The sequence below is a fragment of the Salmo salar genome, chromosome 01 (assembly GCF_965601325.2).
Source record: "Salmo salar chromosome 01, fSalSal1, whole genome shotgun sequence".
NCBI lineage: Eukaryota > Metazoa > Chordata > Actinopteri > Salmoniformes > Salmonidae > Salmo > Salmo salar.
The window spans coordinates 83374307-83390099 of record NC_138291.1 but is presented as its reverse complement, the minus strand read 5'-3'; the positions used below and the strand labels follow the sequence as shown (position 1 = coordinate 83390099).

At 42.8% G+C, this 15793-nt stretch overlaps 1 protein-coding gene across 1 annotated transcript; it reads left to right on the top strand.

Moving 5' to 3' along the window:
* The first annotated feature begins 8828 nt into the window (after positions 1–8828).
* On the top strand, positions 8829–12452 carry LOC106612095 (chromobox protein homolog 2). Its single transcript, XM_014212947.3, has 5 exons — positions 8829–8950; positions 9036–9079; positions 9746–9811; positions 10102–10171; positions 10410–12452. Exons 1-5 carry the CDS (start codon positions 8885–8887, stop codon positions 12051–12053), a joined length of 1890 nt encoding a protein of 629 aa, XP_014068422.1. The 5' UTR covers positions 8829–8884; the 3' UTR covers positions 12054–12452.
* Positions 12453–15793: the final 3341 nt, after the last annotated feature.

Here is a 15793-nt window from a genome sequence, read left to right as displayed (position 1 = left end):
AGCATGTCAACCGCTGTTTAAAACCCATTTTTATGCCATTTTTCTCGTAAAAAAGCGATAATATTCCGACCGGGAATCTCCGTTTAGCTAAACAGAGGAAAGTAAACAAAGCTTTCGGTCGACGCGGGCACGAGCCTGAGTCTCACAGTACTGTAACCAGCCACTACCCAAACGCGCTACTTTGTTTCAACCAGAGCCTGCAAAGCCACGATTCAGCTTTTTGACGCCTTCTGAGAGTCCATGTGAGCCGTAGAAAGTGTCACGTAAGAGCAGAGATCCCCTGTAATTGATAGAGATAATCAACAAGGCCAAGAAATGGTCAGACAGGGTACTTCCTGTACAGAATCTTCTCAGGTTTTGGCCTGCCAAATGAGTTCTGTTATACTCACAGACACCATTCAAACAGTTTTAGAAACGTTGGAGTGTTTTCTATCCAAGGCTAATAATTATATGCATATTCTAGTTTCTGGGCAGGAGTACTAATCAGATTAAATCGGGTACGTTTTTTATCCGTCCGTGAAAATACTGCCCCCTAGCCATAACAGGTTAATGATGCCAAAGACACGGCACTGCTTAAATCATGCTCAAAGTCATGAATGCACTCAACCACTTTACGTTTTCTGTCCTGAAAAAATGCCCGATTCCAGTCAGCATGTTCCGGTGGCTCAAAATGCCTCTGCACAGCCACTTTCACGCTGTTGTAATCCTTCTTTGTATCTTGAGGTAAAGTGCTACAAAATCTCCAAGCATTTCCCCTCAGCAACAGCCTGAGAAAATTCAAAAGATCTACTGCGGGCCATCCATTCACTTGCGCTGCTAACTCAAATTGTTCAATCCAAACAGTCCATTCTCCTTCTTTCCCCTCGAAAGATTCTGGCATGAACACCGGACGGTCAATCAGCCTGTCCATGGCACCTGGGTGATCCACCACCGGCTGTCGGTCAGTTGATGTTCCCAGGTTGATCGACTTCTCCCTCCATTTTCCCACGCAGCTAACCAGCTAAAGTTAGCCAAGCTTGCGAGTTGCTGTTAGCTAGTTGACGTGCTGATCCCACCGCTGTCACCAATTTGTAACGAACCTGTAAGGCCACCGAAACTCGCATGTTGTTTGTTGACTAGCGTAAACAGTCTAGGACACTGATTTCCCATGGAATAATCAAATTGTATTTTATTTGAATGAACAGACAGTGCACACCAAGCCTTCCCAAAAACTCTCCCTCAATATGCCTTCCGCATCCTAACATAGAGCAACTCATTTGCATAATGTGTGTGATAGCCTGAGAGACTTTTGATTGTATAAAACATTACACTATGAATCCATCAAATGCTAAAATGCCCAGACATTTAGAAACAAAGCATCTACATTTCAAGAACATACCAGAGATGACCAACCAAACAAAAATGCTACACAATAATTTCACAGACGAGAGTTTACTGAAGGATTCATACTCTCATTAAAAAAAAAGTTGGTCATGCCCTCAGGCATGGATGCTTGCCAAGAGGTTTTAGGCCCAACTGCTGCTACAAAGATCAGGGAAATCCCACTTTCCAATGACCGTGTCATACATAGAATCCAGGATATGGCAGATGATATTGAATCACATGCAGGTTTTAGGCAGAGCCTGCACATCAAATAGTTTTTTGTAATCCAATTAGATGAGCCGACTGACATTTTAAATGCCTACGTCTTGTATATATTCGCTACATATATGAAGAATACATTTTTTTGCAAAGAGTTGCCTCCACTGCAGGTGAAATATTCCATATTCTGAACGAGTGCATAACGGAACATGGATTACGATGGGACCATTGTATCGGCATCTGTAGGCCTAACAATGTTCCCTCTAATTATTTTCAGCACTGAGCAAATTTCAGATCTGCTGAGTGCAAACTTGAAAGTTGGGAAAATTCAGTGCAACTTCCAGCGAGCATTTACTGTGAACACTGAGGCTATACCCGCTTTAAATTAGTTTTAACAGTGGCTATGTAGGTTACTGTGGCAATTTGATCATAATGTAGACCTACCAGAGTGGCCTATCATCGTAAACAATGGAGAACATGAATCCCATAACATTTTAACATGGAAAAAGCTGTTATATCATTCAGCCTACAGTAGCAGCCAGTGTGTGGTGTTCAATGTAGGTCTACATTCCATGAGGCTTTTGAAGAAAAAAACATGCAGGGCTTGAAATGAACCTGTTTATCCACTTGTCCTTCAGAGAAGGTGACTTAAAATGTTGTATTGTTTGATGCAAGAAACCCCTTTACAAAATAAAATGCATTATTATTCCCATACCATTATTACAACGAATCAGACAAATTATGCTACCCTTTGCCTATTGGCTACTTAGCTTATTCAAGCCTGCCTCAAAAACAACACTGCCCCTTTAAGACAAAAACGAAAGCCTGCATCTGATGGTTAGTCTCAGCGGAGTAGAGCGCAGCAGACTGAGGGTCCGCTTCTCAACATCCCTCAGCTCTCCCTTTCCTCCACTGACACTGACAAAAAATGGGACACCGTCTTCCAGATGATGGCGAAACTCGAGTCGCACCGCATTATTTCTGCATGATGCACAAATTAATGTTGTTACTCCTATGAACAGAGAAATTAAAAAAAGACCCAAGCCACTAACAACAGCACAAGCCTATATATGCACTTTCCTATTCATTCATTACTGCTGCAGTGCTTGTAGCACTGAAGAAATGGGAAGAAAGCGCATTTTATGGCTCATAAAAGTGTTGAATACAAAGTGTTGACAGTGCTGAGTAAGAACTTAAACATTAACTCACTCACTGTATTCGTTGACAGTCTCTCTCTAGTCATCTCTCTCTAGTCATGTTTTTAAACGTTTTGAAATCTCACAGTATCAATTTTGCTGGACCTTTCTTTTATGCCTGCTACGTCACTGCAGACGCCGTCATCTAAGCCATCCGGTAGACTTTTAGTGCACTTGATTTGCTCTCTGGGCCCGCATGGAAGGCAGAGTTTGTACCTTCAGACACATGACATGGTTCAAAATACAACAGTTCGACTACACCGCGCGCAGGGCAGCTTAATAGGTAGCACCTACCGTCAACAGCCTAGAAAAATAGAACGCATAGAAAAATAGAACGCTATATTAGATATGTGGCAGTGGAATATGGGCCCGAGGGCACACACTTCTTGTGAATTCTGTAATGAATGTATTGTAATGTTTTTAAAATGGTATAACTGCCTTAATTCTGCCGGACCCCAGGATGAGTAATACATGCAAATACAAAATATCGTTGTTTTTTTTACATAAATGTTTGGCTATGGACTATGAATGCTTGGAGATCCGCCAGTCTTGGTGACCACTGCTCTAGAAAGTTCCATCTAGTGCATCTCTCTGTGGGCTGATATTTCTGGGCGGCAGTCTCTGGGCTACTGTGTGCGCGCAGTTTAAAGCGAATATTGCTGCTCAACCTATCCATGCAGGGACGCATAAGTGTCATTTACCAAGCAAACGATAAAATGGCCGATTTCAAGAAAAAACTGGGCTTCTGGAGAGCCCGAGTGGATAGAGGCATTTTCAATCTGTTCCCACTATTCTCAGCTCTGGCTGACGTGGGTGATGTAAACATGGATAACGTGCCTAAATTTATGGGGTCACATCTGAGCAAAACTCTGCTCAAATTCGAAGATTGTAAAGGGAACTAATCTGATCCACGGCCGGGAAAGTAGTGGATGCCAACACTGAAGAGACCACAACTTGTCACCGGTTCACGGTGATCAACTATTGGAGCTGTCCTGTGACCAAGGCCTGCGCGCTCTTTTTAACGAGATGCGCCTGTCCACATTCCGGTGTTAAGGTGCAGAGAATACGCGAGACAATTTCTCCTCTCTTGCTGCAAAAAAAAATCTAAATATCGCAACAGACTGGCTGAAACACATTGACACCTCTGGGGTGTAACTGGCACATAAAAAGTTTGAGAAATGCTGGCCTGGGTCATTCCTACAATGCAGTGCCTTTTGGACCACATAACTGTTGTGAAAAAAAAGTATAGAGTACAAGTCAAAAGTTTGGACACAGTACTCATTCAATGGTTTTTCTTTATTTGTACTATTTTCTACATTGTAGAATAATACTGAAGACATCAAAACTATGAAATAACACATATTGAATCATGTAGTAACCAAAAAAGGGTTAAACAAGATATTTTATATTTGAGATTCTTCAAAGTAGCCTTGACAGCTTTTCACACTCTTGGCATTCTCTCAACCAGCTTCACCTGGAATGCTTTTCCAACAGTCTTGAAAGAGTTCCCACATATGCTGAGCACTTGTTGGCTGCTTTTTCCTTCACTCTGCGATCTGACTCAGTCCAAACCATCTCAATTTGGTTGAGGTCGGGGGATTGAGGAGACCAGGTCATCTGATGCAGCACTCCATCACTCTCCTTCTTGGTAAAATAGCCCTTACACAGCCTGGAGGTGTGTTGGGTCATTGTCCTGTTGAAAAACAAATTATAGTCCCACTAAGTGCAAACCAGATGGGATGGCATATTGCTGCAGAATGCTGTGGTAGCCATGCTGGTTAAGTGTGCCTTGAATTCTAAATAAATCACAGACAGTGTAACCAGCAAAGCACCCCCACACCACCACCTCCATGCTTTACAGTGGGAAATATACATACGGAGATCATCTGTTCACCCACACCGCGTCTCACTAAGACATGGCAGTTGGAACCAAAAATCTCCAATTTGGACTCCAGAGCAAAGGACAAATTTCCACTGGTCTAATGTCCATTGCTCGTGTTTCTTGGCCCAAGCATGTCTCTTCTTCTTATTGGTGTCCTTTAGTAATGGTTTCTTTACAGCAATTCGACCCTGAAGACCTGATTTGCAGTCTCCTCTGAACAGTTGACATTGATATGTGTCTTACTTGAACTCTGTGAAGCATTTATTTGGGCTGCAATGTCTGAGGCTGGTAACTCCTCTTCAGCAGAGGTAACTCTGGGTCTTCCATTCCTGTGGCGCTCCTCATGAGAGCCAGTTTCATCATAGCGCTTGATGGTTTTTGAAATGTTCCATATTAACTGAGCTTCACGTCTTAAAGTAATGATGGACTGTTGTTTCTCTTTGCTTATTTGAGCTGTTCTTGCCATAATATGGACTTGGTTTTTACCAAATAGGGCTATATTCTGTATACCCCACTATCTTGTCACAACACAACTGATTGGCTCAAATGCATTAAGAAGGAAGCACACAGGCACACCTGTGAATTGAAATGCATTCCAGGTGACTACCCCATGAAGCTGATTGAGAGAATGCCAAGAGTGTGCAAAGCTGTCATCAAGACAAAGGGTGGTTATTTGAAGAATCTCAAGTATAAAATATATTTTGATTTGTTTAATCTTACATCTAGATGTTCCGCTAGCGGAACACCGCTCCAATATCCAATGATAGGGCATGGCGCGAATTACAAACTCCTCAAAAATCAAAAAACGTCAATTTTTCAAACATATGACTATTTTACACCATTTTAAAGACAAGACTCTCCTTTATCTAACCACATTGTCTGATTTCAAAAAGGCTTTACAACGAAAGCAAAACATTAGATTATGTCAGGAGAGTACACAGCCAGAAATAATCACACACCCATTTTTCAAGCTAGCATATAATGTCACAAAAACCAAAACCACAGCTAAATGCAGCACTAACCTTTGATGATCTTCATCAGATGACACTCCTAGGACATTATGTTATACAATACATGCATGTTTTGTTCAATCAAGTTCATATTTATATCAAAAAACAGCTTTTTACATTAGCAGGTGACGTTCAGAACTAGCATACCCACCGAAACTTCCGGTGAATTTACTAAATTACTCACAATAAACGTTCACAAAAAACATAATAATTATTTTAAGATTTATAGATACAGAACTCCTTTATGCAATCACTATGTCAGATTTTAAAATAGCTTTTCGGTGAAAGCACATTTTGCAATATTCTGAGTAGATAGCCCGGCCATCATGGCTAGCTATTTTGACACCCACCAAGTTTGGCACTCACCAAACTCAGATTTACTATAAGAAAAATTGGATTACCTTTGCTGTTCTTCGTCAGAATGCACTCCCAGGACTTCTACTTTACACCCAATGTTGTTTTGGTTCCAAATAATCCATAGTTATATCCAAATAGCTGCGTTTGTTCTTGCGTTCAAGACACTATCCGAAGGGTGACGCGCCGGCGCGTATCGTGACAAAGAAATTCAAAATATTCCATTACCGTACTTCGAAGCATGTCAAACGCTGTTTAAAATCAATTTTTATGCGATTTTTCTCGTAAAATAGCAATAATATTCCGACCGGGAGACGTTGTTTTCGTTCAAAGACTGAAAATGTAAAATGGACTCTTCACGTGCACGCGCGCGCCCGTGTCATTGTTCTCAGATCGACCACTATCCAAATGCGCTACTGTTTTTCACCCAGGGACTGCAGAGTCATCATTCCCCGTTCTGGCGCCTTCTGAGAGCCTATGGGAGCCTTAGAAAATGTCACGTTACAGCAGAGATCCTCTGTTTTCGATAAAGAGGCTATAGAAGGCCAATAAATGGTCAGAGAGGGCACTTCCTGTATAGAATCTTCTCAGGTTTTGGCCTGCCATATGAGTTCTGTTATACTCACAGACACCATTCAAACAGTTTTAGAAACTTTAGGGTGTTTACTATCCAAATCAAACAATTATATGCATATTCTAGTTTCTGAGCAGGAGTAATAACCAGATTAAATCGGGTACATTTTTTATCCGGCCGTGAAAATACTGCCCCCTATCCTAAAGAGGTTAACACTTTTTTGGTTAGTACATGATTCCATATGTGTTATTTCATAGTTTTGATGTATTCACTATTATTCTACAATTTAGAAAATAGTAAAAAATAAAATTCAAACCCATGAATGAGTGTTCTAAAACTTTTGACTGGTAGTGTATAAACGGGGGTACCGGTGGCGAGTCAATGTGCTCTGTTGTGGTATTATAAAAAGATTCTGCTTGTCTCCAGTCATGTAAAATTGATAAAACACACTTTTTTCTCCTACTGCAAATAAGATGATAGATTCATGCGGTACTTTTATTATAATGGATATATTTTCATCCTTGTCCAAGGTGGTCTGCAAATCCACAACCGTCTGTCTACTTTGCCATGTAATGCTTACAAAACAAATAACAGTGTCTAATATTGCATATCTAAGGCTCTGGTCTGTCGTAGGAGTGAGGGTAAATGGTAGGCATGTTTTCTACTATCCAATTTGTTTTAAATATTATTTTGGGTGGAGGGGAGGGTGAATTTGTTTTTTTTCCAGCTTTCAGGGAGGGTCAGGTTAAAATATATTTTTACTGAAGTAAGGGCCATTCATTTTCATTTCAGAGAGATCCGATTTTCTGCAGGTATCCCTCATTATAAATAATGTACAGCCCCTACAGTGCATTCTGAAAGTATTCAGACCCCTTGACTTTTCCCACATTTTGTTACATTACAGCCTTATTCTAAAATGGGTGAAATAAAAAACAAATCCTCATCAATCTACACAAAATACCCCATAACAACAAAGCGAAAACAGGTTAGACATTTTTGCAAATGTATAAAAAAGATACCTTATTTACATAAGTATTCAGACCCTTTGCTATGAGACTCGAAATTGAGCGCAGGTGCATCCTGTTTCCATTGATCATAATTGAGATGTTTCTACAATTTGATTGGGGGCCACCTGTGGTAAATTCAATTGATTGGACATGATTTGGAAAGGCACACACCTGTCTATATAAGCTCCCACAGTTGACATTGCATGTCAGAGCAAAAACCAAGCCATGAGGTCAAAGGAATTGTCTGTAGAGCTCCAAAACAGGATTGTGTCAAGGCACAGATCTGGGGAAGGGGACAAAAATATTTCTGCAGCATTGTGTGTGTAGCCAGCCAGACAGCCAGGTAGAAAAATGGCAGAAAAATAAAAGACGGACATCAGAGTATTTTTCAGTACACCAAAACGCAAAGTAAGAACCCTAGTAGCCTAATATCTCAAAGACTAGTTGATAAAATGTTAATAAGAAAGAAATGAAATTCTAATGGAAATGTTTCACAATGATGTCATTAGGCAGAGCAGGCAACAGATGGCACACAGACAGCAGAGTTGGGGACAGATATGCAGGGACAGACTGGCAGAGACAGGGAGTCTCAGGTAAGTTTGTTGAGTCTTTGTTTGGCAACATTATAAAAGGTTCTACATTTTTTTGACTTGTAAAATAGGAACATAATTGGAAAATGCCATGGATACCCCCACTCTCAACTTAAACTGGTGAATGAACTAAGATTTGTTAAAGGCAATGGTATTGCTGTTGTGATTAGTTGTGTAGTTTTGGGTACCGGTAGTTAGGAGTACGGCAAACACCTTATTTCTTTGGTTCCTCAATATACATTTACCATATTACAATGTAGGCTGTGTGTTACAGCACTACTTTTGGTGTCCCCCTCAGGAATTGCTCTTGAGAAAATGTCATATAATTGTCCCCTCCAAAGTTGATATCAGATTTTCACCCCTGGTCTGAACACTTCCGAATGCACTGTAAATTACTAAAATGTAAACGTAATAACTGATCGCTGAAATAATATTTTGTCAATTTATAGATTTGTTTAGTAATAGCCTTTTATGGAGCTTAGCATACCGGAACATATGTACTAATAAAGCAGTTAAAACTACTTTACGCAGTAATATTTTGTAGCCAGTCAAGCCCTCTAGAATAACATTTTTAAAGTGACGTATGAGAGTCAGAGGCACCGTGCCGAACTAAGGACGCCGCGGGAGGACAATCTTTTCTCCCTGTTTTGCTTTTCCTCGTAAAAAAAAAAAAGGAGAGGGGCTGTAGCTATGGAGGGGGTAACTGTAGGGCAGGTATTTGACGCCGAATGCATCCTCAACAAACGCCCAAGAAAGGTATGAAATAACGTATTTTATCATAATATGGAAACATTAGACCCTTTACAATTGTTTAACTCTTTGCCACTCTTATCATTTGCAGGGGAAGTTTGAGTATTTGGTGAAGTGGAGAGGGTGGTCGTCCAAGTGAGTAGCTATTTAGCAAGAAGCTGGCTGAGCTAAACAATGACAATGTAGCCCATGATCCCCCTGCAACCCCGTATTTATTTCATAGCTACGCGATATTTACATTCATATGATAATATTCCCGTCGCATGTGGTTTTGGATAGACTGCAGGATGCATGGAAGAAAGATGATGGTGTTAGCCGTTTCGGAGTCATGTTTTGTTTTCTTAAGCCCGAGCAGCTGATGATACGATGCCAAACCGGTATCTAGTAACGTGAGCAGGCATCCTCCTACTACGGTAGCGAACTCGAGGACCGGAATATGTGACGCCCACTATTTTCATGCACGGTGCTTGCGTCGTGATCCTTTACCAATAATGTGGCTGAATGTAAATAGTTGAGCAAACGCTCCAGTTTTAGCCATTTACATTTAGGCTAGCCCTGAACAGCTACCCTCTCAAGATTTGCATTATTCAGACAATTTTCTTAATATTTTATTTAGATACAACGTCAATTAGGCCTATGTTTGTTTTTTATAGGATGCTACTATGTGTGACATTGCATCTGAAAAAGGAGATGGCAGACTAAAAACAAATGGGCAGAGATTTAAGGATGTGACATTTATAATTGCAATGTCTCTCTAGCTACTGTTCTCTAATAAACGGTTTTCTGGGGTTTTCTTTACAGGCATAACAGTTGGGAGCCGGAAGAGAATATTCTGGACCCCAGATTAATGGCTGCCTTCCACAAGAGGTGTGTTATTAATATCATATTGGTTGATGTTTGACCAGAACATATTCATTCGTACTTATTGTAGAGCACTGTCCATGGTGTATTAGAGTTGCCCAGATCAAATGCATCCTTTGTTTCCTTCCTCCCATCCTTGAAGCTATAATTTATATCTGACATAACCAAATTGGTGAAAGAATTTAAATGCAACCCTTGCTTTTGGTTATTTAGTTATTATATTAGTATTGTATTTTTAAAGTAGCAGAACATTGGTAGTGACTGTATCTGACGCCATGTGTGTGTACTTTCTGCAGAGAGCAAGAGAGGGAGCTGCTGTTCGGTAAGAGAGGGAAAAGGCCAAGGGGGCGCCCACGGAAAATTCTGGTAATCAACACACTGCTGCTGCTATTCAAACGTATAAGATGTAGTTGTGACAACAAATGCAGTAAATTGACTTCCTTTTGTCATCTTGATTATAATATCTTCCCAGTGATTGCTTTCATTACATTTCCAAACAACAATAGTAACATGAATCCTTTTGTTTGTTTGGATGATGAAGATACAATCTGACGTCACATAATGCATGGTTACATTACAAACCTTTCTGTCTCCATTTCTTTAGGAACCAGAGCCAACTGAAACCAAATCCGACCGGTCCTCCTCATCCTCTTCATCCGGCCTGTCCTCCTCTCCCTCCGCCTCTTCCTCAGAAGAGGAAGATGAAGACCACGGGAAGAAGGCCAAACCAGGTCCTCGGCGCCGCAACCTCAACCTCCACCCTGTCCTCCAGACGAGGCCCCATATCGTGGTGGCCAATCAGGAGCCCATCCGGAAAAAGCGTGGGAGGAAACCGCTGCTCCCCGAGCTGAGGGCTTTGAGACAGGCAAATACCCGGCCGCCCCTGCCTCCCCCTCCTCTTTCTCGCCACCACCAGGTCCTCAGGCCCCCCCGTGAGCTCCCCAAAGAGGAACCTCGAGGGGGGGTGAAGAAGCCTCTACAGCCGGCCAGTTTCACCTACACCAGCCTGAGCGCCAGCCGGGGCTCCAGAGATGAGACGGCACCCCAGCGGGCTGCTGGAGGGGCCTTCTTCCAGGCAGGGGCCTCCAAACCTGGACTGCTGAACTCCATATGGCCGGGTCGCTCCATGTCGACCATCACCCCCTCCTCTCCATCCTCCTCTTCTTCTCTCAGCAGACCTCCCCCACCTCACAGTAAGGGATTGTCAGATCTAAAGCGCTCCCTCTCCGACGCCAGCAACAGCAGTGGCCGAGCAGAAGGGCTTAAGGTGGCGTCCTCTGTAAAACCAGGGGTGTCTACATCAACATCACTTGGTCTCCACAGCTCCAAGTCCTCCAGTGGGTTCAGTGGCTCTCCGGCGGCATGTAGCCCAGCTCAACGCTCCCCAGCTGGGCAGAGGAGGCAGCATGAGGGCCCTGGAAGTCAGGCGGTGGTGGTGGTTCAGCAGCAGGGAGCCAAGCCCTCCTCCTCTCCACCTCCCTCGGCTAGAGACCGCATCAGTCAGGCCCTCAGCCTCCGAGCTCTCAACCTGCAGAGCGTCAAGAAACGAGTGCCCGGCAATGGTCTCCAGGGATATGGAACCTCCGGCACCACTGGAGTTGCAGTTTCAAGGTCGAGCCTAAGAAGCGGTGCCAGCCAGGCAGGAAAAGGAGCAGGAGGAAGCATTAAAGAGATGCACACATTGTCTGGGCTAGACCAGAGCCTGGCGTCCGGAGGGTTAGGGGCAGGGGTGCTGCGCTCTGGAAGCATTCCACAAGCCAGAGAGGAGAGGGGGGAGAGAGGGAAGACCACAGGGGCAGAGACTGAGAGAGAGATGGACAGCAAGGGGCCAAGGGGTGTAGGGAGCGGTAATGGAAGATTGGAGAGAGGGGGGAGTGTACAGGGAGGTGTGTCGTTGGCTGGGGGAGGTGGATCAAGCGCAGCGAGAGAGGAGGACAGGAGGTCAGAACAGAGTCTTAACGAGCGGAAATCCCGGAGCGTCGAGAACTCTCGGACCCTGAACGAGCTCAGCACGGGTGACTCGGATGACACCAACAGCAGCGAATCAGAAGAGCCCGACTCCTCCCCTTATCCCAACAACAACGGGCCCCGTCTGGTCTCTATGGAGACGGAAATGGAGACGGACTGGCGGCCGGCACTTAGCCTTCTAGAACACGTGTTTGTCACGGACGTCACCGCCAACTTCGTCACAGTAACAGTGAAGGAGTCCCCAACCAGTGTGGGGTTCTTCAACGTCCGCAATCCCTAAAGCCTGTCCATGTACACTACTGTTCAAAAGTTTGGGGTCACTTAGAAATGTCCTTGTTTTTGAAAGAAAAGCTACTTTTTTTGTCCATTAAAATAACATCAAATTGATCAGAAATACTGTGTAGACATTGGTAATGTTGTAAATGACTATTGTAGCTGGAAACGGCTGTTTTAAAATGGAATATCTACATAGGCGTACAGAGGCCCATTATCAGCAACCATCCCTCCTGTGTTCCAATGGCACGTTGTGTTAGCTAATCCAAGTTTATAATTTTAAAAGGCTAATTGATCATTAGAAAACCCTTTTGCAATGATGTTAGCACAGCTGAAAACTGTTGTCCTGAAAACTGAAGATCTCGTACAACGCTTTGTACTACCCCCTTCACAGAACAGCGCAAATTGGCTCTAACCAGAATAGAAAGAGGAGTGGGAGGCCCCGGTGCACAACTGAGCAAGAGGACAAGTGCATTAGAGTGTCTAGTTTGAGAAACAGACGCCTCACAAGTCCTCAACTGGCAGCTTCATTAAATAGTACCCGCAAAACACCAGTCTCAACATCAACAGTGAAGAGGCAACTCTGGGATGCTGGCCTTCTAGGCAGACTTGCAGAGAAAAAGCGATATCTCTGTCCGTGTTCTTTTGCCCATCTTAATCTTTTATTTTTATTGGCCAGTCTGAGATATGGCTTTTTTTTGCAACTGCCTAGAAGGCAAGGCCAGCATCCCGGGATCGCCTATTCACTGTTGACGTTGAGACTGGTGTTTTGTGGGTACTATTTAATGAAGCTGCCAGTTGAGGACTTGTGAGGCGTTTTGTTTCTCAAACTAGACACTCTAATGTACTTGTCCTCTTGCTCAGTTGTGCACCGGGGCCTCCCACTCCTCTTTCTATTCTGGTTAGAGTCAGTTTGCGCTGTTCTGTGAAGGGAGTAGTATACAGCGTTGTACGTTATCTTCAGTTTCTTGGCAATTTCTCGCATTGAATAGCCTTCATTTCTCAGAACAAGAATAGACTGACAAGTTTCAGAAGAAAGCTCTTTGTTTCTGGCCATTTTAAGCCTGTAATCGAACCCACAAATGCTGATGCTCCAGATACTCAACTAGTCTAAAGAAGGCCAGGTTTATTGCTTCTTTAATCAGCACACCCATTTTCAGCTGTGCTAACATAATTGTAAAAGGTTTTTGTAATGTTCAATTAGCCTTTTAAAATGATAAACTTGGATTAGCTAACACAATGTGCCATTGGAACACAGGAGTGATGGTTGCTGATAATGGGCCTCTGTACGCCTATGTAGGTATTCCATAAAATATCTGCCGTTTCCAGCTACACTACTCATTTACAACATTAACAATGTCTACACTGTATTTCTGATACATTTTATGTTATTTTAATAGACAAAAACGTTGCTTTTCTTTCAAAAAACAAGGACATTTCTAAGTGACCCCAAACCTTTGAACGGTAGTGTACATGTACAGGATGCCCCTAGACACTGGCTATTGCCCCTCCTACTGGTTAAAGGGACATTACGCATTCAAATTAAAGTTTGACAGACATTTTCAGGCTTCTAAAGTAGTCTGATGTTAAGGTAAAACAGCGATAGCTGGATCTACACAACCTATGTCATGTGACGTAGTTTCATTAGAGTACTTTAGAGGTCTGAAAACAGCTGACACTTTTATTTATGAGTGAAATGTCCCTTTTTAAAGTAAGAATCTGAAGGGAGGTTAAACTCACTGAGCTTATCCTGGATCTGTGCCTAATGACAACCTGTACCTGGAGGGATGAGGTACGACACAACATTAGGCCTGATTCCAAACCCATCCCTGGTCCCTTAGCCCATTGACTGCCCCCTTGAAGATTTTCAAGGATTGGATATTAGACATAAGTCAGGGAGACTTGGGCCTGGTTCCATTTCTGCCCTCAACCCCTTTGCCTAGGTCTTTCACTTTTCTGCATATTTTTCTCATACATATCCAGTCTTGCATACATATGTATTTAGATCTGCGAAGGGGAGTCAACAAGGGATAGAGGAAAGAGACTTTTGGTATTGGACCCTTGCCAATTGAGGACTTTTGTGAGGACATAGCTGTCTGTGAAGCTATGCCAGCATTTACAAAGAACTGTCAAGATATTGGCCAGTAAATGGTGACATCCCATCTTACTTTTTTATTTTTCTCTGTCTGTTTGTCTTTGGACACCAAAGGAGTCATGAATGTGAATTGCGTATTTAAAAAAATCATTTTTATTTTTTATCCTGTCAGTCAGTATTTATCTTGCACTACAGTATGTTATTTCAATATTTTAAGCTAACTATATCCATCTGAAACATACCCACTCATCTCAAGCAGGCATTTAAAAATGGTAGTTATTTACCAGTGTTAGTCCTATCTGCCTACCTGTGGTGAAGACCATTTGAATACAATCACACTCAGTCATTGACTGTAAGAGCATCATAGGAGTGGAGAAGTGTTTTAATTTAATTTATATTTGCACATTTGTTACTCTTGATATTAATATGTATCTGTAACTCTGGTGCTTATTATGGCTTCAGAAACTCGTAGCCTGTGTGCCTCCTGCCATTTCTAAGGTATTGGAATAAACCGTGAGTATTATAAAAGTGGGTGCTTAACCATACCAAAATGCTCTTGTTATGGTTAAATCAATCAAATGTGTTTTATAAAGTCATTTTTACATCAGCAGTTGTCACATAGTACTTTACAGATACCCGGCGAACCTCCCTAGAAGGCAGGAACCTAGGAAGAAACCTGAAGAAGAACCAGGCTCTGAAGGGTGACCCGTCTTCTGGCTGTACTGGATACGTTGTTGTCAATGGAGACTGCTGAATGGAGGGAGGAACGGCTCATAATAATGGCTGGAATGGAATTCAAAGAATGGTATCAAACATGTGGTTTCCATTCCACTGACTCTATTTCAGCCATTATATGAGCCGTCCTCCCCTCAGCAGCCACCACATGTTGTTGTTGTTTTCGTGATTGGTAGGTGCTTTACTGTCATACACATCTTCCAAGTTGGTGGTCCCCAAATGTCTTTGGAAGCACAGTTCACAAAGCTACCAGTAGATGTCACTGTTGTATAACACTCACACCACACCCCTGCATCTCCCAGTGCACACTATATCGTACCCATGCAGTAGACATACACTACATGACCGGAAGTATGTGGACACCTGCTCGTCAAACATCTCATTCCAAAATCATGGGCATTAATATGGAGTTTGTACCCCCTTTGCTACTATAACAGCCTCCACTCTTCTGGGAAGGCTTTCTACTAGATGTTGGAACATTGCTGCGGGGACTTACTTCCATTCAGCCACAAGAGCATTAGTGAGGTCAGGCGCTGATGTTAGGCGATTAGGCCTGGCTCACAGTCAGCGTTCCAATTCATCCCAAAGGTGTTCTATGGGGTTGAGGTCAGGGCTCTGTGCAGCCCAGTCAAGTACTTCCACACCGATCTCGACAAACCATTTCTGTATTGACCTCGCTTTGTGCATGGGGGCATTGTCATGCTGAAACAGGAAAGGGCCTTCCTCAACTGTTGCCACAAAGTTAGAAGCACAGAATCGTCTAGAATGTCATTGTATGATGTAGTGTTATGAGTTCCTTTCACTGGAAGTAAGGGGCCAAGCCCGAACCATGAAAAACAGCCCCAGATCATTATTCCTCCTCCATCAAATTTTACAGTTGGTGCTTTGCATTCGAGCAGGTAGCGATCTCCTGACAG